We start from the raw sequence: 23,037 nt of genomic DNA, 5'->3' as shown, positions 1-23,037 counted from the left end.
ATTTTCAAGCAGCTATCTTCCACGTACTACAAACCTGTGGAATGAGTTTCCTTCTACGGTGTTTCCGGGACGATACGCGTACACCTTCCTTAAAGGCCGGCAACGCTGATGTGATTGCTCTGGTGTTGCAAGTGAATGTGGGCGGCGATGATCACTTAACACGAGCGTACCTGGTACGCTCGTTTGTCCTCCTATTTCATAAAAAAAAATGCTTCCACGAAATACAATACTTTGCTTATATGTAATCAGTATTCTGTTAGTAGATATGAATGTTTGTAATCGGTCTGGCATCACTAGGTCGTGAATCGCTTGATGCATAAATGATAGGGAAGAATTACAGTTGCAGGTGTTAAGTTTTTCGGGTGAGTTCGCGGGGCAGGGCGTGTCATTCACGCTTAAATGCCACTGCTCCTAGCGGCATTGTGGGGCGGGTTCCCTAAGATATGTTCTGGTTAAGCGATTGCTGATATTAAGAAAGAGCTACATAAATTAACACTTTTTATTCAAACAAAATAAACCTTATAACTATATTTACAATACTACGACTTCATAAAATTAAGACTATCATTACGTGGAAGCGTACCAAGAATACTGGCAGCATTACCGCGTTGGATAGCAAGGCTAATCCGTTGACCGAAATAGCTGCCAGTGCTTGGGTTTCCAGTAGCCTTATTGAGGCGCGAAGATAGTATTTTAAACATTCGCCACGCCTCTGGGCCCCACGGGCCTACATAATATCCGGCTAGATTATGGGTACCACAACGGCACCTATTTCTGCCGTGAAGCAATAATGTGTAAGCATTATTGTGTTTCGGTCTGAAGGGCGCCGTAGCTAGTGAAAATACTGGGCAAATATATATATATATAATCTCAACAAGCGCAATAGTAGTGCCGCTCAGAATTTTTGGGCTTTTTGAGAATCCTGAGCGGTACTGCATTGTAATGGGCATGGCGTATCAATTACCGTCATGAAGTATCATAGAAGTAAGCCTTTTTTGTCAGGTAATTTTAAAATCGTAAAAGATTAAAATAACTTTATCTTATTAGCTACGCGTTTCCGTAGATTTTTTTTTATGAAAATAAGGGACGAGACGAACAGGACGTTTAGCTGATGGTAATTGATACGCCCTGCCCATTACAATGCAGTCCCGGTCAGGATTCTTGAAAAACTCAAAAATATTGAGCGGCGCTCGTCACCTTGAGACATAAGATGTTAAGTCTTATTTGCCCAGTAATTTCACTAGCTACGGCGCCCTTCAGACCGAAACACAATAATGCTTACACATTATTGTTTCACGGCAGAAATAGGCGCCGTTGTAGTAACCATAAACTAGCCGGCATCCTGTGCAAAGGAGCCTCCCACTGGTGCTTCGAAATAAATTTATACACCTAAACATAAATTACTCTTGAAACAACAACAATAAGTTTAAAAATGATAAAGAACGAATTATAACATCGTACGACCGATGTTTTGTTTGTTTTGTAAGTAATAGTAAGTATTTTTAATATATTTACCTAAAGTCTGTGTAGCCTTTTCCTTTACTTGCGTAGTCAATCAGCATTCCAGACAGCGGAGAAGATATGATCCCTCCAAAGCTTCCGTACACTTTCTGCAGGCCATAGTCGGCGCGCTGTTCCCTTATGATTGCGATCACAGCTCCTTCGAACATGGCGAAAGACGTCCCACCGATGATCCCAATAAATACACGTACCTGAGGAATCGTTCAAATATAAATCGTTCCTTAACTTAAGTAGCCCTTATACGTTAGTTTTTTACGGCCGTTCTCAATATTCAGTCTATCTCTTACTATTTATAAATTTAATCAAAACAAATCTTATAACAATATTTACAATACTACGACTACATAGAATTAAAACTATCATTACGTACCAAGAATACTGGCAGCATTACCGCGTTGGATAGCAAGGCTGATCCGTTGACCGAAATAGCTGCCAGCGCTTGGGTTTCCAGTAGCCTTATTGAGGCAAAATCTCTTACTTGAGATAAAAATCGTAACAATTGTTGACTTTTCTGTCCCAATAAACTTATCGACGGTAGCTCACCTTATTCGTATACGCTGTCTGTCAATGGGACGACGTATAGCTTACGAGCGATAGAAGTTTGAATAGAAATTTCAATTCACGCGTCCCAATATAAGGTGATAAGAATTACTTATCGGGTATATTGGGACAGCTTCAGATTATTGACAGTAGAAGGTAGTAATTTATCTCTATCTGTAGATAGTATATTGGGAACGGCCGTTATACTGCGAAAGGAAAGGCTGAGGCATACACGACACAATAGTTGGGGCTGTTGTTATACTCTCAGCTGTCAAATGACTATAAAAACGAAATCAAAGATTATGCTAAAATTACACTCGACCAAGATTTTCCTAAGTAAAGTCTATCTCAGCCTGAGTCTGCTTCTTCGTACTTTTCCCAATAAGTTTTAGTAAAATGTTAAATAATTTTAGAACCAATTCCAGGAAGAAAATATTAAAAAAAGAATTAAATTAAGATGATAATACCATACGCACAATTTTTAGGTTTATGAAGTAGTTAAGGCAGCCCTAAACTTAAAGAAGAAAAAAGAAAAATGAAAGATGTATGTATGGAAGGCTGGTCATGTTGGTGCACCAGCCTCATACATAAAGAAAACCTCCCCAACCCGACAAGCCTTCTGTCTATTACGTTCATTACAGATTAGGAGAGCCTACCCCACCTAAAGTGGGACAGAAGAAAGAAGAACTCTTAATTATTTTTAGTTGTCGAAGTAATGTGTGATGGACCGACAAACAGCGGAGTAATAAAGTTCCCTTTGATTATCCTTACGTTGCAAAACCCTAAAACACAGATAAGAGAACTAAAACCGCTTACTAGTTACCTAAGTTGTATTCAGATTTATAATTTCTAACTGTTAAAATGAATCATTTTGGTAGAACCAGTGGCCTAAAGGTGATTTAATTATTCAAAATCACTAACACCATCCTGATCCGGCCAACCATATTAATTTTAAGTGTTGGAAATTGTAAACTGAATATTGTAAAAAAAAATGCGAGCTTTTACAATCACATATTTATTATTTCTATATAGTTTTATTGAATTAGAATTTATTTGCGGATATCCATAATTATCTAAATGTTATGAATTAATTCTTAGCGGAAATAAAACTTAAGATAACACCTAACATTTAGATGTCATTTATTTTTTATAATCTATATTTAGGAATTCGAAATCATCTGAATTCTAGACACATTGCAAAACTCGGACAAGGTTCGTCGGATTTCTTGTGGTAATAATACAAGCGATGAGATTATCGCGATGGAATGTCAAAATTACGTTAAAGTTATAACAAGGTCATGATCCAAAACATTACTGCGTGGAAAAATGCTGTGAATGGTAAGAAAAGCTTTCTTGCACCGACTCGGGTCTCTATCAACCTTTGCTGTCTTTGAGGTAAATATGGCCAATATTGGGAACCCTGCAACGACCCTCCTATCGAACAGGAGATCCACCGCCAATAATGGAACCAGATTGGTCACATAGAAGAAAGGCCTGCTCTGTGTCAGAGCTTCCGAATAAATGATAGCACATAGGTAAAAAGGCATAAAAGGTATTTATTTTCTCAAAATTGATTCCTAAAGAATTCTTTTTGATATCATTTCCCACACTACCACCGTTTCGGAAGCAAATGGCGCTCTGAGAGTGATGAAGCGGCGCAAGGAACACTCCCAGCCTTCTTTTTTTTGCGCTCTTTTTAATAAAATATATAACAATATTGTAATGTCATTGTTATTGCTATAGAATAATCATAATCTAGTCCCAGGCTGTCCGATCACTTAGATATTCAGCTGTGGAGTAGTAGGATTTACGACAGAGCCATTTTTAAGTAAAACATTTAAATGTATTTAAAGATAATGCCTGAACAGTGACTAGGACTTTATTATAAAAGTGTATACATTTATCATTAAGGAAAATGTATCTTATAGATAGGCTTTAGGTTTCCGCATTTGGAAACTGTAAATGGTCCATTTAACGTGAAACGTGGCTGTCTTCCTCAAAAGCCAAGTAAGCTTTTCCAAGCTTACTCCGAGCAAAATCGCAGAAGTGTCCAAAGGTACCTTTAACTTACCAAACATTTCAATAAATCTGTACTTTTTAGCAAGTTTAGGAGCAAAACATGTACATATGGCCGGGTTCAGATATAACGAATGACGGCAAAATAATGTTTAAATGAATAATTCTAATGATCGAAGCGATTCTTTTAACAATATTTTTTTTCGAACAGCTGTGAAAACGTCGAAAAGAAATGAAGTTTAGAAGTAGCCTCTATTTTGAGCAATTCACGCAAACTAACACAGAGTATCATACAAATAAAAAAAAAATCATTAAAATACGCGAGTGTAAGACGTAGCTTGTCACGCACACTTAACTAATATTCCTGGCCTATTTTTATCGGTTGTCTAACAGCTAGAGACTCTATCTAGACGTATAAATTATCAAAGCTGAGGGAATAGTAAATTAAGTATTTGATAGGGTTATAGTTTTTAAATTATCTTACATAGATGAGATTATTTATAAACCGCCCTAGCGTAAATAAGTACTTATAGAATTACTAGCCGTTCCCGACCGTTTCGCTGGGCGAATTATAAAAGGAAATAAATTATGGAAGTAACGTTGGATTTCGAACAATAAGTAAATGTCGCATTGAATGGTGGTAGTTTCATGTCGATACGATCAACCGTTTAGGCGTGATTGAGCCTCAAACAAAGACCATTTCATAATATATATATTATATAGACCAGCCGTTCCTGTCCGCTTCGCTGGACGAATTTGAAAAGAAAGGAACGTTGGAATTCGAAAAATGAGTAGCGATAAACCATCTAGGATAATTTTTGTATCGAATGGTGGTAGTTTCATGTCGATACGATCAGTGGTTTAGGAGTGATTGAGCCTCAAACAAAGACCATTTTCATTATATATACAGACATCAAAAAAGTCTAAGCAACATGTACTAATTTAAATTTTAAGATGGTTTTTCACATTATAATGTTGTATTTTATTTTAAAAATAATATTTTTAGGGTCCTATGATGTAAAAATAACAGCTTTTGTCTTTATAAGTTCTTTTAATAACAATATTAGAATATACTGCAGAAAGTAAGTTACATAAGCAACTAAACATTTTTTTAACAAAATGAAATTTCTAAAGAAAATGAATTTATTGTGAACGAATAGGATAATTTAATACAAAGTATGGCCTCCTCTGCTATTCAGAACTTGTCGGCAACGATTATTCATTGAATTAATGAGACTGTTTATGTCATCTTGCGGTATTCGCTCCCAATGGAATTGTAGCAAATCCTTCAGCTGTTGGGTTGTTGTCACTCCGCCAAGTCCTTCAAAACACGTCTCTGGAGCATGTCCCATGCGTGCTCGATGAGGTTGAGGTCTTGCGATTGTGCAGGCCAGGGCAATACCCGGCCGTTCTTCGTTGCCAAGTATTGAATGGTTAGCCGAGCTGTATGTGAACGCGCACTGACATGCATTAACGTAAAATCAGAGTCAAAGGTTTGTACAAATGGATGGACATGAGGCCTGAGAATATCCTGAACGTAATTTTCAGCGTTCATGTTTCATTTACAAAAACGACAAAAAACAGTTCGCCTGTTCTTCATAATTCCCGCCCATACCATACCATACTGTTGAGCCGCTGTATGGATAAACTTCCTAAATGCACCTGAGCCTTTCAGTATTTCCGGGCCAACGGTACACTCGCACCCTTCTTGTATCAGGCCTAAACCCGAATCGCGACTCATCGGAAAACATAATTTTATCCCATTTTTCCGGGGTTCTTTACACCATTCATTTCGACGAGCGCGATTCCCATGACGTATCGGTGGGCACCTAATTGGGCGTCGAGCTCGTAGGCCGTGCTCATGCAGTCGATTTCGCACAGTTTGGGGACTTACATCAACACCACTTGAATTTTGTAGCCTCAGACTTATCTCTCGAGCGTTTAACATCGGCTGGCGTCTTGCAGTCCATTGTATGTACCGTTCTTGCCGAGTGGTTGTACTCCTCTTACGGCCTGAATGGTGTGATGAGCGGGTTCCCTTGTATTATTGTAGGGCTGCCAAAGACGACAAATAACACTACTATGAATGTCAAAATGCCGAGATACCTGAGATTGATTACTTCCCGCTTGCAACATCCCTACAGCTCTTTGCATTTCATTTGCCGTCAAATGACGTCATTCCATGACGTAAAGAATATCTAACAATTCAATTTTGTCGCTAACTTTATTTAATTGGTTGGTAAAATTATAAAATCAACACTTAGGGTAACAATAACAACGCACTTAAATTCAAACAAATTCCTTTTCATTAAATCTTATGAAAAAAACAAAACATAATCGAGTTTTTTTTTACAACCTGCCAGTATGTCCTCAATAACAAAAAAGTTTACATACCTATGCACTTTGAGTGAATAAAGACTTAGAAATTAATTAATATAAATGGTAAATTTGTAATATCATGCATGTTGCTTAAACTTTTTAATGAGTATATATATAGATAGAAAAAGATTAAAGATAGCATAAAATTGTCAATTTATATTCCATATCACCATAAAATTCAACGGAAGTATCAAAATGTACCCAGCAAAACAAGATCTAAATATTATTGAATGGAATAATAACTTTGATCTTGATAAATTATCAACTAGGATGTGTTAGTGTTTTTGTATATATTCATTGAACAAATAATCATTTATTCAGATGAAATAAATAGCGACGAGCAAAAACAAAGTCGTATTATTAGCAATGCAGTAATGAGTATTCAAACCTTATTCAAACTAGTTTTTACAAGTGTCTGGTAAGCTCGGTACTAGGTTGTCACAGGCAAGTTTTAATCGCGGACAAGGTTGACGAATTATTAAGCGTGTATGTATCTAAAGAACCAAAGTCATGCACCATGTTCTAAAGACTAATATTGTGTCTGTCAGACACAGACCGACTTAAACCCATGTAGTAATGTCTTTATACTTAAACTGAAGCTTGTTTTAATACAAACAAGATTTTTTTTTTATGTGTTCCTTAAAAAAATATTCAATATCATATTCTGATTTTTTATGAACATTACCTCTACTCCCAGTGAGCATCGGTTAGGGATTCCGGTTCGAATTGGTTCTGGTAGGCACACATGTTTGTATAATGAATATGAATATTTGTTTACTAGGGTAGGGTAGGGATTTGGAGGAGATTTTTACCGGGACAGTGGTTAGTGACACTGGATAAGAGATTAAGTTAAGACGCTACCTCCACGAGAGAGTTTATCATAATTAGTTACATACCGCTTCTATCGCGAGCAATGTAAACAGACGACAATTATCGCATCCGTGTATTAACCACAGAGTATATTTGCATATAGGTATTAATACGAGTCGTTACGGAAACACGACTGCGACGACTTGTTTTATGATGGGTCGATATGTAACGAATTCGGCGAAAGGAAGCTATGGAACGTAAGAGAAAGAGTATTAAGAGAGTTTTATAATATTAGAGAAAGAGAAACGTAATAAATCTAGGTATGTGTGGCGAGACAAGTCAAAGACAAGGGAGACCTTTTTGCTCTTTGTTTTTTGTGAAAGGGAACGACAAACTAGTATACGTGTCATCTAATATTTAGTAATCACCGCCGTCCACATTCTCTTGTAGCACCAGAGAAATCACAGGAGTTTTGCCCTCCTTTAAGGAAGGTGTACGCGTTTTTGGATAAGGCCTTACAGTTATTTTTTTTAAAGTTTACTTGACAGCGCACTCTCCCAGTGAGAGCACAACGTTTCCCTGCGAGGAGTCCGTGTGACGTGCGCGACGATACATTGAAGTTTTGTTCGCATTCCTCTACGATAACATCGCTCTGTGGAGGCACGTACTATGAAAGTATATAAAAGTATGTGACACAACGATAACATCACTCGTGGAGGTGGTGACTAAAAGGTGTCGATTCGTATATTAAATATGCTTTTATGGAAACTAAAAAAGATTTATGGTATGAAACTAGGACCTATATACCTTTGACTTTCGATTATTAAACTTTGTTGATATGTGTTTTTATGGTGTGCTAAGGTTGATGGTCCTACAATATTCTTTATCTACTCTTTGCAGTTATATTTTATTTTTAAATCATTATAATAATGTTTAAGATCATCTCTATTCTTTCTCGGTTATTTACAAAAGCCCCAATAATCATTAGGGAATCTTTACATCTCCATATTTTTGTGATAGACATGATGGATTTGAATACCTTAATTTTTAAAACAATAATTGTGCAAATATATGTACTATGTTTTGAAATACAATTTACATACGTATAAATTTACATTAACCTTTGTGAAATTATCACACGAATTTGATATAGTGTCTACCTAAGAATTAGGGTCAAATTAAGAACGTTCTGTAAATCGACTTACACTTCGTCCAACTATTGTTTTTTACTTTTGACTGCTCGAGTACGTTTCAAGTAGTGATGTCCTTACCCGTTATCGATTCGATTTCTTATAACACTCAACATAATTTTTGAAGAAATTTCGATAGATTTATCATATTTTTGCTCAACATATTGTATTGTTGTATAAATATAATATACATATAACATGTTTCTCGATGCAACTTTTCAAAACAAGATCAGTAAATATATATCGAAAAATATAGTCGCTAAAAAGTGAATCGATTCACTATAGAAAAGAAAAAAAGAGTCCCTGAGGAATTTTTGTCTATAATTGCCTGCTAATAATTATGAAACTTCATAGGCGTGCTTATGATAAAAGGCATAAAAGGCATTTTTTTTTTCTCAAAATTGATTCCTTTAGAAACTTTTTGATGTCACTTCTAATATACTAGATACTACTGCCGTCTCAGAAACAAATGGCGCTCTGAGAGACATGGTTGACGAGTAAGGCTGATATTTTAAATCCTATTTATGCTTCAAACGCCTGTCAAATGGATGGACTCTATATGTAATGCGGGTACCACAATATTCTATTACATTAGAAAGTGTTGCTCGCATTATATGGTTGTGGAAACTGGTAATTGAATAACTGGAACAGTATCACCGTATAGGCATAGTCTCACGGTTGACAGTTGCGATGGAAATGAAGTCATTAGGTCATACGCCAGTTTGTATCAAAGAAACCTATTAAGAAATTGTTTCCTTTCCTAGAACGATGAACCAGAACTTACTATTCAATAATTTAAACTCTGATACGCCTAGATAGTCTCTTACTGTTATAAAACCGGTAAAAACAGGCCAGGAATATTAGTTTTGTGTGCGTGACAAGCTAGGTCTTACACTCGCGATTTGTATGACACTTTGTGTTAGTAAGCAATGCACGCATTGCTCAAAATAGAGTTTACATCTAAACTTAACTTTTTTTCGACGTTTTCACAGCTGTCATAGTCTATCTAGATTCTAGACGTATAAAAAATCTAAGAATTTAACAAAGATAAGCATTGATTAGTCTTAAATAATAATAATATGCAAACCATACTTTAAATAGTATGAAGATATATTTTTTGTTTTATCATTTGACTAGCAACGATGATTTTTTTCTGGAGGACAGACTTAGCTTAACGTAACATGTACGTGTAACGTGTAACGTAACGTGTAATTTTTTCCATTTCTTTATGTAATATGGATCAAGTGTCTGAAATAAATGATTTGATTTGACTTGATTTATTTAGAACGGTGTCTGTTTCTTTCCCCACGGCAAGAGATGATGAAAATAGGTATTTATTTATTTTTGACATTGCTTCGATAGTACATACAGTTTACCATTTAGATGTGCATAGTTTTTAGTTTTATAGTTGCACGACTACTAGGGGCTAACACGAGCCACATATTCTGTTAAACTTTGTTAATAATTGAAACTATAATAGGTTGCCAAGATGCCACGCACAAAAGCATCTAATAGTTGCCGTAATAAAAAAGCTATTGTTCTTAGGTAGTGCGGTATCTACTTGGAGCGCAGCGGAAACCAATCCTTAATCTTAGCAGAGAGGTTAATATTAAAAACAGTTTTAACTCAACTTAACAAGTATAATAGGTAGCGCAATGTGATTAGATTTTGAGCTTATAATGGAATGCTTCAAGAGCCTGTAATCACGTTAGCTTTTAAATATGTCTACCAGTGGGAGGCTCCTTTGCACGGATGCCGGCTAAATTATGGATACCACAACGGCGCCTATTTCTACCGTGAAGCAGTAATGTGTAAGCAATATTGTGTTTCGGTCTGAAGGGTGCCGTAGCTAGTGAGAATACTGGACAAATGACACTAAACATCGTGTGTCTCCAGGTGACGAGCGCAATTGTAGCGCTGCTCAGAATTTTTGGATTTAGCGATACTGCATTGTTATGGGCAGGGCGTATCAGTTACGATCAGCAGAACGTCCTGCTCGTCTTGTCTTTTACTGTCATAAAAAAATAATTAAAACGAAGGAAAAATTTATTATCTTACCGCCATGTATGTCCAGAAGGTGAGTACAGGGTCCAGGTCAACTCTCTCCTGCAGGTTGTCACAGAGATTCCTCCTGGGTGCAGTGGCAGCACACGCCGACACACACTTGCTCAGCCGTTTATTGCCAACTTGTACCCAGATCGATTCATCATCCTGTGTCTTAAAAAAAATATTGTTTTGACTAACATTTTTACAAGGAGATCATCTGATGGTTAGTAATTACTACCGCCAGAGAAATAACAATAACATTCTTCAAAGTAGATTTACGCGTTATTACATTATTAATGACATTACTTAAATGCCGTACACAAATGCACCACGGCCCTAATGGAGTTATTGGTTAAGGCCGCTATCACAAGAAATCGACAAAATAGCGCATAAATGAAACCATTTCTTGGCGGTTTATATAAAGATTATATTTTTAGAAAAAATAATTATATATCTACAGAATATGAGAAGAAAATTCATTTTTAGTAACTAGAGATACGTTATTGAAAACAACTGCTTATTTATAGTGTCATTGGCGAGGATAGATAATTAGTCGCTTTCTCTGTGGCAGTGTGTGATAAAAGATATTGTATCATATTTGTTGGAAGAACCATCTTGATTTAGACTTAAGCCTACTAAGCCTTAAAAACAAAAAAAAGTGAAATCAATATTCGGCGAAGTCATCGTGTTTAATTTATTTATTTTTGTACAACAAGGCCCTTTATTTTATCATGTAGTTTAAGTTTTGTGAAGCAGGTGTTACTTTATTAATATTTATTACATTACAATTATTATACAAATTAGTTTTCGTAGTCGGACATATCGTCTGACGAGTGACGTAACAGGTACGGGCAGCTTTAAGTTCATTCATCTAATTAAGCAGTCTTTGCTTATTTTTTTTTATTAGAAGAATGAAGCAAGACGTACAACTCCGGTTTGTCCTCCTTTTCAATAAAAAAAAACTTTAGAGCGGCACTGCAATTGCGCTCGTCACTTTGAGATAATAATAATAATATTGAAACACTTTAACATAAATTATCTTGCCCCAAACTAGGCATAGCCTGTACTATGGTCGCAATACAACGATATATTTAATACAATATACATACTTAAACATACATAAATACATAGTTAAGATGTTAACTCTCACTAAACCAGTAATTTCAGGTATAAAAGCAGGCATCCTTTGATAAGAAGCCTCCCACTTGCGTGTGGGTGTGAAAATTGATATATTATATAATACTAGCTGACCCAGCAAACATTGTATTGCCGATATTAAAATCGCGATACAAAAGTAACTGTTGATCGTAGATGGGTGAAAATTTTAACCCAATACGATACCAAATTTTATAAGACTCTGTCAAGCCGTTTCGAAGGAGTCTAACTACAAACACCGCGACATGAGAATTTTATATATTAGATTAAAGAAGAGCGGGTGTTTATTACCGTGTGCGTTGTGTGCCTCCAAAACGTCCTAATTGGGAATGTTTTTGAGAGTAAGTTACGTATGTTTACTTGGACAAAGCATATTTAAACATCACAGTAGAGGTATCACACGAGCTTTGCCGGCCTTTGAATGAAAGTACCCGTTTTGGAACGTCCTGGAAACTCAGTGCAAATATTAAAATGAGATTATATGCGATAAGCATTTTGGTGACTATACTAGCCGTAAATAAAAAAAATAATGCGTACTAAGTAGTTATAACAGTACTTAATAACAGACGTTAAATTAAATCAAATTAAAAATATTTTATTTCGTAGGTAAATTGCATTACACTTAAAATATGCATTTTTTTCTTACAGCTCGTTGTGAAGGCAGATTTCCTTAGAGATGAACGAGCAAGAAACTCTAAGGTTGCACTTTTCAGTTAGATACCTAATCCAATCATATATTTACTACATGGTCTTTAAGTCTTTAAGAAGAGCTAACATTATAATAATTATTATTTAATTTTTAAGATTGAACCTTTAAGCATATATTGCAGCTCTACTTGTATTATTCATTAGATCAAATTTAACTATCGAACATTATAAAACTATTTTTATCTATAACGATCTAGTCTGCCCTCTAATGAATGTCAAACATTCAATGGAAGTATTTTTTTTTGTACTCCGTCTCCGATATCCCAACACTAGCGTAGTGGTAATGCAAACAATACGTCACACATTTTAATGCGTCGTCTTGCACTTGTCACTAATGCACACTTTGCACAGTCCGCTATGGCTTACTCACTATTATATTTACTAATTATATTTACTAATACTTGATTTGACTAAATTGAAACTAATCTTTTTAGAATAACTTATCACATTATCAGTATGAACGTAAAAAAATAATGAATTACTTTATTTACACGTATTTTATTTATTTTGTACATTATTTACAACTCTCAATAAACCATCTACAACACCTTCGAAGACAGAGTGGGAGGTGAGCAAGTTTAGCATTACTTAATGGTTAACCATGAAAGTGAAATCAACTTAAGACAAACTTTAAAAGAGTATTTAAAAACTTTCACTCGTCTCTAGATAAGTATAACAGGCGTGTTCACATGGTTCGATTTGAGTTGACCAAATTATGTGGCTCAATGATAAAATGTATACAAATGATTTAAGTACTCTTTAGTGTTAAATCTGCCAATATTTGTTTTTAAAACAATTCGACACGTGTTTCGCCTCTACACGAGGCATCCTCAGGACGTGTTGTCTCGCCTAAATCTGGCCAGTGGCCAGATTGTTTTAAAAACAAATATTGGCGGAATCAACACTAAAGAGGACCAAAATCATTTGTATAATTATGGATTTCCGCAAAGTAACGCCTAATTCAATAAATTTTCTGAAAAAATGTAAACAAAATTGATTTAAACAAGCTGCGCTGACAGTTATTATTTGAAACCATGATGGCGGCAAATGAAAAATTAAAATATTTTGTAATTAATAATATCTCATGAAAAGAAAAAAGTGATATAATGTTAAAGGAACGAAAATCGACGCGTGACTACCGCGTTTTATATAAACATTTCGGTTGGATCGATTTTCTCTTCGGTTTAATTGCATTCAGACAGTTCAAATCGCATGCGATTTAGAAAATCATATACTTTATTTAAACCTTTTAAACGGATCATTATATATATATTATATGCCATATCTGGCAGCATAATCAATGAACCTTTAAATGCCTGGCGCAAAACCGGCTGTGGCTGTGAATGATAAACATCAGATACTCTCAGAATAACCATTGTTCTGTTGAATCAATGTTCATAGTTATTATTCAATGTTGTATGTACCTTCTATGTGTGGGAACACTGCTAAATTGTCTAAGAATCATCGTCTAGAGTCGTCACGATTTAGAATTACCCACTTGAGTTTTTATTCGTTGTTTTTATCAGTAATAAGTGATGTAGTTTGGTCTTTGAAGATGTAAATATGTAAGCCACAAGCAGATTTTGTATATGATATAAATGCGATTCTGAGAAAGCACGTCTCTCTAACGTCCGTTTTCAATAACGTATCTCTAGTTGCGGATATATTGCTATCACCGTTTAATGACAAGATCTTATCTATCCTTAGTTATGTCCAACATAGTTATATTTTTAGTTATAGTCAAATGCTGTCTGTCTGTCGATAGGTTATTGAAATATAAGTAAGCGTAAAAGGATAGATTTGTCTTCCTCTAGTAAGTTAAACTAAGTATAGATAGGTTATTGAAAACGGCCGTAAGACATAAGATGTTAAGATAGGCCAATCCGTCACATTTTTCCTTCTATTGTTTAAAATACTGAAATTAAAATTAGTTACATATTATATTAAAGAAGGTATCTGGAATGATTTCAGTTCATGCAACAAAATAAAAACAAATATTTTAACTAAATAAAGAACATACCTTATCTATTTTAAAAGTTACTTTCAGAATGCACTGAGTGTTATCAAACGCGAAGTTTTGCATTGGGCTGCCTTTAGCTAAAACGCAGCACATATATAGAAGATGAACCCTAGATTCGCTATCAGCGTATATAAATGAGATAGCAATAGTCTGTGACTCGTGTTGTTTTCATGATTTTGTTCTGGACGATTTGTATAACGTAATAAACAACAACGTCCCATATTTTAACAATAACTGAATTCACACCAATTCACTCAAATACGTATTAACAATCAGAATTTACACAAATAAAATTTGAAAAACAAAATTTTATGAACGATACGGGACTCGAACCCACGACCTCCGGCGTTCCGTGCCGGTGCTCTAACCAACTGAGCTAACCTGAGGGTTGAACAAAGCAAACAAGATTTTATAACGAGGCGTTACTCGAACGGTTAGCTCAGTTGGTTAGAGCACCGGCACGGAACGCCGGAGGTCGTGGGTTGACGTCGACATCTCAAGTCAATTTCCTAGTATGCAAATATTGGTGTTGAGCAGGTTATCAACTGTAAAGTAGATCCTGTAGATGAAGCCACAACCTGAGGGTTTAACAAAGCAAACATGATTTTATAACGAGGCGTTACTCGAACGGTTAGCTCAGTTGGTTAGAGCACCGGCACGGAACGCCGGAGGTCGTGGGTTCGAGTCCCGCATCGTTCATAAAATTTTGTTTTTCAAATTTTATTTGTGTATTAATCCTAGAAGTGAGGGTTATCACTTAAAAAAAAACATAACATATTAATCAGAATTTAAATTAAATAGTTTTGCACCTCGATAGCCATTGTTTATTGGGAGCCGATGAACTGGTTCATAGCCGGCTATTATTATCAACAATAATAGTCGGCTATGACTGGGTCCAAACAAAAAATCGCATACGCGAAAAGGATAACAGATATTGCAGTGTATCTCGCTTACTCTCAATACCAATCTAATTTATGTCTCCGTCACATTATCATTGTTATTTTTGTGAGGCATCTATTGTTCATCTTCTATCTACGGGTACCATGACCTCAGCTGTGAAATGACTTAATTATCAAATCGAAGACTATGCTAAGCTAACACGCAGTTAACTTTTACGTAGATCTCGATAGATAGATAGTAGATTTTTTAGAATTTTATACTTACTTGAGTAAACTTGTCAACACACGTAGTCGTATCGTCGTCACTAAAGTTTTTATAGTACACAGTGCTATTCAACTTCAATATCGTGTTGATCCAATAATCTCTCATTTTCGTCACGTCCTCCTGTACTTCGTGTGATATTTTAACACGATATTTATCTTGTATGTCGTCCTCCAAATCCGCACTTAACTGCGACATTCCCAACATGCAAGTTGCATTACTTCCTTCATACGAACACTGCATTTTGTACAACTGTGGCGCCGGGAAGAATATTTGATTGCTAGATACTTTTGTTATAGTCGTATTGAAGTCAGGGTCTCGTTTTAAAATCCGGGAGTTCGCTCGATATTTTTTTTCATTCGGTGCCAGTAGAGAGTTGTAGACGTTCCGATATATAAGTCTGTTCGATTTAGTTTTGGATTGTAGATTTATATCGTATATCTCCGACATAAGTACTGCGTTTAGTTTGTCAGATGTGAAGCCACTTGGCGTGTCACAAAGGAACCCGCAAGTTGCGATGCTGTAAAATATTGAATTTATTACAATTGTGAACGTACTTTAAAAAACAAATAAAATTATCATTTGCTCTTTCGAGCTAAGCTTGAAGAAATTAATTTATATGTATTATTAATTTATGGACGATTCGGGTCTCGAACCCACGATGGTGTTCGTCGATCAACAATCACATATCGCTAAGGCAGTGTTCGTAAGTAATGTTTTCGTTCGACCGTTTTTACTCTTACTTAGTTTGCAGATCCGACTTTTTAGAGTTAATATGTAGCTCATGACACTCACAATAAATGTAATTCTATTGATTACAGAAATTCTAAAATAGTTTTTTTTATGATAATAAGGGACAAGACGAGCGGGACGTTCAGCTGATGGTACTTGATACTCCCTGCCCATTACAATGCAGTGTCGCTCAGGATTCTTGAAAAACCCATAAAACCTTTGCGCTCGTCACTTTCAGACATAAGATGTTAAGTCTCATTTGCCCAGAAATTTCACTAGCTACGGCGTCCTTCAGACCGAAACAAAGTTATATTTACACATTACTGCTTCACGGCAGAAAAAGGCGCCGTTGTGAGGGCCATAATCTATTCAGCATCCTGTGCAATGGGGCCTCTCACAGGTTCAGTAGATCCAGAGATTGACCCCTATCCTTACAAATTCAAATTTCCTCTTTATAATATTCGCATAGATATACATACGTCAAATCAGTGTCCTGTGCGTTCGGCCTGCGAGGGTAGCAGGGATATTGGCTGACGTGCTGCAGTCGTAATACTGAGCCGTCGCAGGAGGTGATCAGCGTGGCGTCAGGTGGATACGTCACAGTGATCCTGCCGACAGGTACTAGCAGCAACAGCAGCGCCGACAAACCACCAAAACATGACGTCACCGCCAGGAGTACCTACAACACAAAAAAACATCACTTTAATATAACTTAAATAACTCTCGTTAGTGAACTCTACTAATAATCCTAAACTGTTTCACACTCGCATGTCGCTGGGAGGACCATCATCAGAGTTTTTGTCTATACGTAAAGTTCCTGTATATTTTGGCAAATTACTAAGGACAACGCAACAACCAGTGGGAGGCTCCTTTGCACATGATGCCGGCTAGATTATGGGTACCACAACGGCGCCTATTTCTGCCGTAAATCAGTAATGTGTGAGCATTACTGTGTTTCGGTCTGAAGGGCGCCGTAGCTAGTGAAATTACTGGGCAAATGAGACTTAACATCTTATGTTACAAGGTGACGAGCGCAGCTGTAGTGCCGCTCAGAATTTTTGGGGATTTTCAAGAATCCTGAGCGGCACTGCATTGTAATGGGCAGGGCGTATCAATTACCATCAGCTGAACGTCCTGCTTGTCTCATCCCTTATTTTCATATAAAAAAAAATTAAAAAAAAATAAACTAAAGTTTTTATGCTACTGTACTAACGACATACAAATGAAAATCCTATAAGTAACAATGTAAAAATTAACTACCGCTTGAGAAACGACGTATGATCTCTGACATTGCTTACTTATTGAAAATAGCTCAAAATGAGGTTGATTGTCCAGATCTTTTCTCGAAAATTTCATTGAGAACTTCGTATACTGCACTACACCATAGCCATTTATTGTATGTACCTCAAGCACTCACGTTGTGAGTACTTGTTTATGTATTTAAGGGACTAGACAAGCAGGATGTTCAGCAAATGGCAATTACAATGCAGTTCCGCTCAGGATTCTTGAAACCCCAAAAGTTCTGAGCGGCACTACAATTGCGCTTGTCACCTTGAACATAAGGTGATAAGTCTCATTTGCCCAATAATTTCACTAGGTACGGCACCCTTCTGACCGATACACAGTAATCCTTATATATTAGTAGCTTCACGGCAGAAATAGGTGCCGTTCTGGTACCCATAATCTGGCCGGAGTCCTGTGCAAAGCAGCCTCGCACTGGGAGGATATTACGGATATCGTGTCTGTTTAGGCGATAGTGCAGCTAAAGCGTCTTTTCAATGTCTGAAGCTTGAGAGGTTTGCCCATTGGGTATTGTGTTGGTTGTTGGTCAGAGAGAAAAATTTATTATGAAATAGTAATAGTTTCTTGGCATAAAACTCTATACGAATTATCTTTTGATTTGTGATTACCGCGGCCTATAAACTCTAGCAACACCACAGTAATCAGAAGAGTGTTGCCAACGTTATAAAAGATCGATATTAAATCCAATGCCCTCGAAGAACAAATTGTAATTTATTACAATATGTCGAATTGGCCCATTGATCGCAACCGGAAACGGTCTGTTTGATTTTTTAATTAATGACGTCAATGGTCGATGAGTCCATGTTCGTTAGAATCTGTGGTTAAAATACTTTTGAAGTGAATACTTCTTTCTTAATACTTAAATACTTCTCTTAGAATGTTATAGGCACCTTTGATTAAGGATTGGTCACCGCTGGCTCCATCTTGTTGCCACAGGCGTATTCGCCAAGTGCGGCAAATAATACTACGCCCAAGAGGGCGTACTCGAGCTAGTCATGAACAGTGTGTGACGTTGACGTGCCACATGCCTATTAAACTTTGCTAATATTTGAAACTAAAATCCCGGGTTGAGTAGTAAAACTTTATAAAAATAATACTACAAGAAATTCGAAAAACACTGGGATCACATATCATCACTAAGTATTTTATATTTTATTAATTTCAATGTAAAATAACATGAAGAGTATCTTACAAAATTTGAAAGAGTGTCAAGATGCCACACACACAAGCATCTAATAGTTACCGTAATAAAAAAGCTATTGTTCTTAGGTTGTGCGGTATCTAATTGGAACGCAGCGGAAACCAGTCCTTAATCTAAGATAGGCACATTATTTTATGAATTAATGAATGTCACTGAGCAGTCACGCCCGGCTATTTAACGCTAGTTCGTACGTAAAGTTGACAAACATTACCAGAGTAATTTTGTACAAAATACTTCCTTGTTTACAAATATTTTAAATACGAATTAGACTTTATTTGTTTGTGACACTTTCGTTGTTTAACTACTGAATCTCATCATGTAATCTTGCAAACACGTTGCCAGAGTTACAGCAAAGTACATAGAGTACTATTTATCCCGAAATTTTTAACCCCCTTATTCATAATGCTCCGCTAACTTTAAACAGCCGCTTAGGAGTGTTTTTTCTCATTCTTAGGTCAATAGAAGAAGATAGAGTGAGAATTAGCAATGCTTTAAGTTAGCAGACTATTATGAATAAGGGGGTAAGAGTTCACGAGGCAATGCGATACGTAGTTTAGGCCGGATCCACACATGTAACGAAAAAGGGATAATTAAAGCTATTGAAGGAAACAGAATCATTTTATCATTTGAACCTTAGATGATTTACACGTCTAGATCATAGTTTCTCAACCTTATTTTGCTCACCGCCCACTTTGAGAATATGTTTTTTTCTAGACTATTTTCGTGTATTTTTTGCCTTTTTAGACTATATTTTTTAATCTACCCACGCCCCATCTGCGCCATCTCAATGCCCCCTAATTTTCTCTGGGTTTTCTACTGCCCCCCAGAAGTCTCAAACGCCCACAAGGGGGCGTTATCGCCCACGTTGAGAACCTATGGTCTAGATATACGACAGCTGTGAAAACTTCGAAAAAAAGAGAAAAGAGAGAAAGAAGAAAATTGAGTTTAGGGTTAACGTTTATTTTGAGCAATGCACTCTTACTAACACAGTGATATACAAATCGCGAGTAGTAGGCACAACTGATATGTAACGTCATATTTAATTATGGCTATCTCTGTCAATTTAAATAAAACACTTTTAAAGGATTAAAACTCGTGTAATTGTAACTGTTTTTACATTAGATGTTTGCGTAAAAGTTACATTTTTATTTTAGTTAACCCGACGTTTCAAGACCTTCTCTCAAGATCTCCTTTTCAGGGGGGCTGAAAATGTTACTTCTAAGCAAAAAATTAATGAAAAAGTAGTTACATTTACACGCGTTTCAATCATTTAAAAGTGTTTTATTTAAATATGTAATACTCGCGTTAATCAAGGAAAATACTATATATCTGTCTAATCGAAAATATTGACATTCTTATAAATTACTAGCTGACTCGGCAAATGTTGTTTTGCCATATAAATTGTTTTTAGAGTTAGACCGTTTCTTGGACATACCAACATTAATTTATTTATCTAAAATAAAAGAATTTTTCTTAAATAAACGTAGCTAATTACCATCAGCTGAACGTCCTGCTCGTCTCGTCCCTTGTTTTCATAAAAAAAAAATGATTTTATAGTACATAATATGTACAAAACTCTATTTTAGAGCACGGATGGCAACCCTATGTGTTGGACGCTGGTACAGTCTGAGCTCTATTGTTAACCGTTTATGTACAGAGCGGTAATTTTCGTTCGTCACAATAACCGATTGTCCATAATCGCCGGAAGCGCGGCGACGTATTCTGTCATTTATGTTACCATCCGATTTGGGTTTATACTTAATACTCAAATTAAAATATTGATTATTTATATTCATTTTTTAAAGGAATAAAGTAATGAAATAACTAATTCCAATCAAATTCCGATCAAATAACAAATCTATCTATACATATTAATAAAATTGGAGTGTCTGTTTGTAATATTGAAATAACCATTTTTACTTCATGTATATGAATATATACATGAAGGTACATACACCAAATAACATTTTTTTCAATTTTTGTATATCTGTGTGTTTGTTCCGGCAAATCTCTGAAATGGGATGGACCTATTTTGACGGTACTTTTATTAGCAGGTAGCTGATGTAATAAGGAGTAACTTAGGCTACGTTTATTTTAGAAAAAATCTTTTTTTTTAGAAAAATAAAGTAAAGTTTCAATGTCCATAAGACGGTTTAACTATAAAAAATAATTTATATGGCAAAACAACATTTGCCGGGTCAGCTAGTATTACATAGATTTATTCAGATTCAGCGCTTACATTTTCGATAAACGGTACAAGACGATGGTAACTATAGTATGAAATAAATAAGACAATCTCTACTTCAACTGTGATCCCCTGGTACCAAAACAATGTATAATGCTTCATATCTCATCTCTCGCCGGCTGAAACATTTACTTGTTTTATGTCTCTATCGTCTCGGTTTTTCGTTTCATAGAGTTTCAAATAACAACGATCCTAAAGAAGTTTCACTTCATAAAACATTTTAATAATTCTTCACTTGAAGTTGGCAACCCTACCAACAAATACGTGCAGAACAGTTTGTGCAGCATTTAAATCGTGTTATTAAAACATATCTGTGTGGTAATTAATCACATAACTCGTTAGAAATATCAAGTCTTAAACCATAATAGGTTTCCTGAATTATATTATAAATGTTTACATTTCATGCGACAGTATAATAACATTGAAATGTTAAATTTAATATGACAGGATATTTACGAAATATGGCGTTATTCTTTTATTTTTATAAATTTCAAATTATTTAATATTTCATCGATCAATTATAACAACAACGATCAACGATATACTAGATCAATTAACTGCATATGGGAAGGACAAAAATGCATTAGTTGCTTTAGGTATCACGGCACCCTCAGACCATGCCTGTTTTCAGAAGAAAGTTTGCACCCAGTGTGCTCCCCGGGGCATAAAAAGAATAGCGAATAGCGCTTTACCAGTGGGAGGCCCCTTTGCACAGGTAGCCAGCTAGATTATGAGTATCTCAATGACACCCATTTCTGCCGTGAAGCAGTAATATGTAAACATTACTGTGTTTCGGTCTGAAGGGCGTCGTGGCTAGTAAAATTACTGGGCAAATGAGACTTAACATCTTATTTCTCAAGGTGACGTGCGCAATTGTAGTGCCGCTCAGAATTTTTGTTTTTTTTTTTTTGTCATTGTAATGGGTAGGGTGTATCAATTAACATCAGCTGAACATCCTGCTCGTCTCGTTCCTTATTGTCATTTAAAAAAAAAGCAGCGAAGTAGCAGGCCCAAAGGTGTCGTTAAGAGGCGACTAAGGACATTTACCAGTGGAAGGCTTCTTTGCACAGGATGCCGGCTAGATGTGTGTGAGTGTATATGTGTGTGAGAGCTGGCATGAGTACGGTCTACATCTTAAAGATTAAACAATGATGCAATGCTTCCGTACGATCTTAGATAAGTTGTTTTATACACTCATTAATTATTGATTTATATTCACGTTTTTTATAATACTAGTTGACCCGACAGACGTTGTTGTGGATGTAATAAATAAAATAATGTTTTTTATTAATTTATCAATCAAGAATTATTTCGTAAAATATGCTCCCTGTTGTTGTAATGAAATTGTTTCACAGCAGAACTGTCAAACCAATGTGCGTCAATAAATTCTCTCATAGAAAATGTATATACAAATATGTCCATACAAAACAAATATCGGACGACGGGGGACACATCAAAGGAAAAACAAAATTGTTGTTTTTATTTAATTCCGAACACTTTCATATTTATTCACCTTTTAAACCTTCCCTGGACTTCCACAAATAATTCAAGACCAATTAGCCAGATCGGTCCAGCCGTTCTCGAGTTTTAGCGAGACTAACGAACAGCAATTCATTTTTATATGTATAGACTAGCTGACAGCCAGACGTTGTTCTGTATATAATAAATAAAATAATTTTTTTATATGAATTTGTCAATAATATATCATAACATCAAAAATTACTTAGTAAAATATGCACCCTGCTGTCGTAATGAAATTGTTTCACAGCAGAACTGTCAAACCGTGCGTCAATAAATTCTCTCATAGAAATTATGTATGGACACATCAAAGGAAAAACAAAATTGTTGTTTTTATTTAATTTAGCAGCATTTTTCACCATTTATTCACCTTTTAAACCTTCCCTGGACTTTCACAAATAATTCAAGACCAAAATTAGCCAAATCGGTCCAGCCGTTCTCGAGTTTTAGCGAGACTAACGAATAGCAATTCATTTTTATATATATAGATAGA

General features: G+C 35.8%; 1 protein-coding gene across 2 annotated transcripts in view; it reads right to left on the bottom strand.

Moving 5' to 3' along the window:
- LOC126976756 (uncharacterized) overlaps positions 1 to 23,037 on the bottom strand; it is a 47,725-nt gene that overhangs the window by 13,132 nt on the left and 11,556 nt on the right. For both annotated transcript variants that reach the window (XM_050825320.1, XM_050825321.1), the window contains exons 4-7: positions 16,758 to 16,957; positions 15,550 to 16,066; positions 10,515 to 10,673; positions 1,516 to 1,712 (exon numbers count right to left, since the gene is read on the bottom strand). In XM_050825320.1, coding sequence (XP_050681277.1) covers positions 1,516 to 1,712; positions 10,515 to 10,673; positions 15,550 to 16,066; positions 16,758 to 16,957 — 1,073 coding nt within the window. The remainder of the gene's footprint in view (positions 1 to 1,515; positions 1,713 to 10,514; positions 10,674 to 15,549; positions 16,067 to 16,757; positions 16,958 to 23,037) is intronic.

This window comes from Leptidea sinapis, chromosome 42 (assembly GCF_905404315.1).
Source record: "Leptidea sinapis chromosome 42, ilLepSina1.1, whole genome shotgun sequence".
Taxonomy (NCBI): Eukaryota; Metazoa; Arthropoda; class Insecta; order Lepidoptera; family Pieridae; genus Leptidea; species Leptidea sinapis.
Note: the sequence above shows the minus strand (reverse complement) of the source record. Positions and strands in the feature narration are given on the sequence as shown.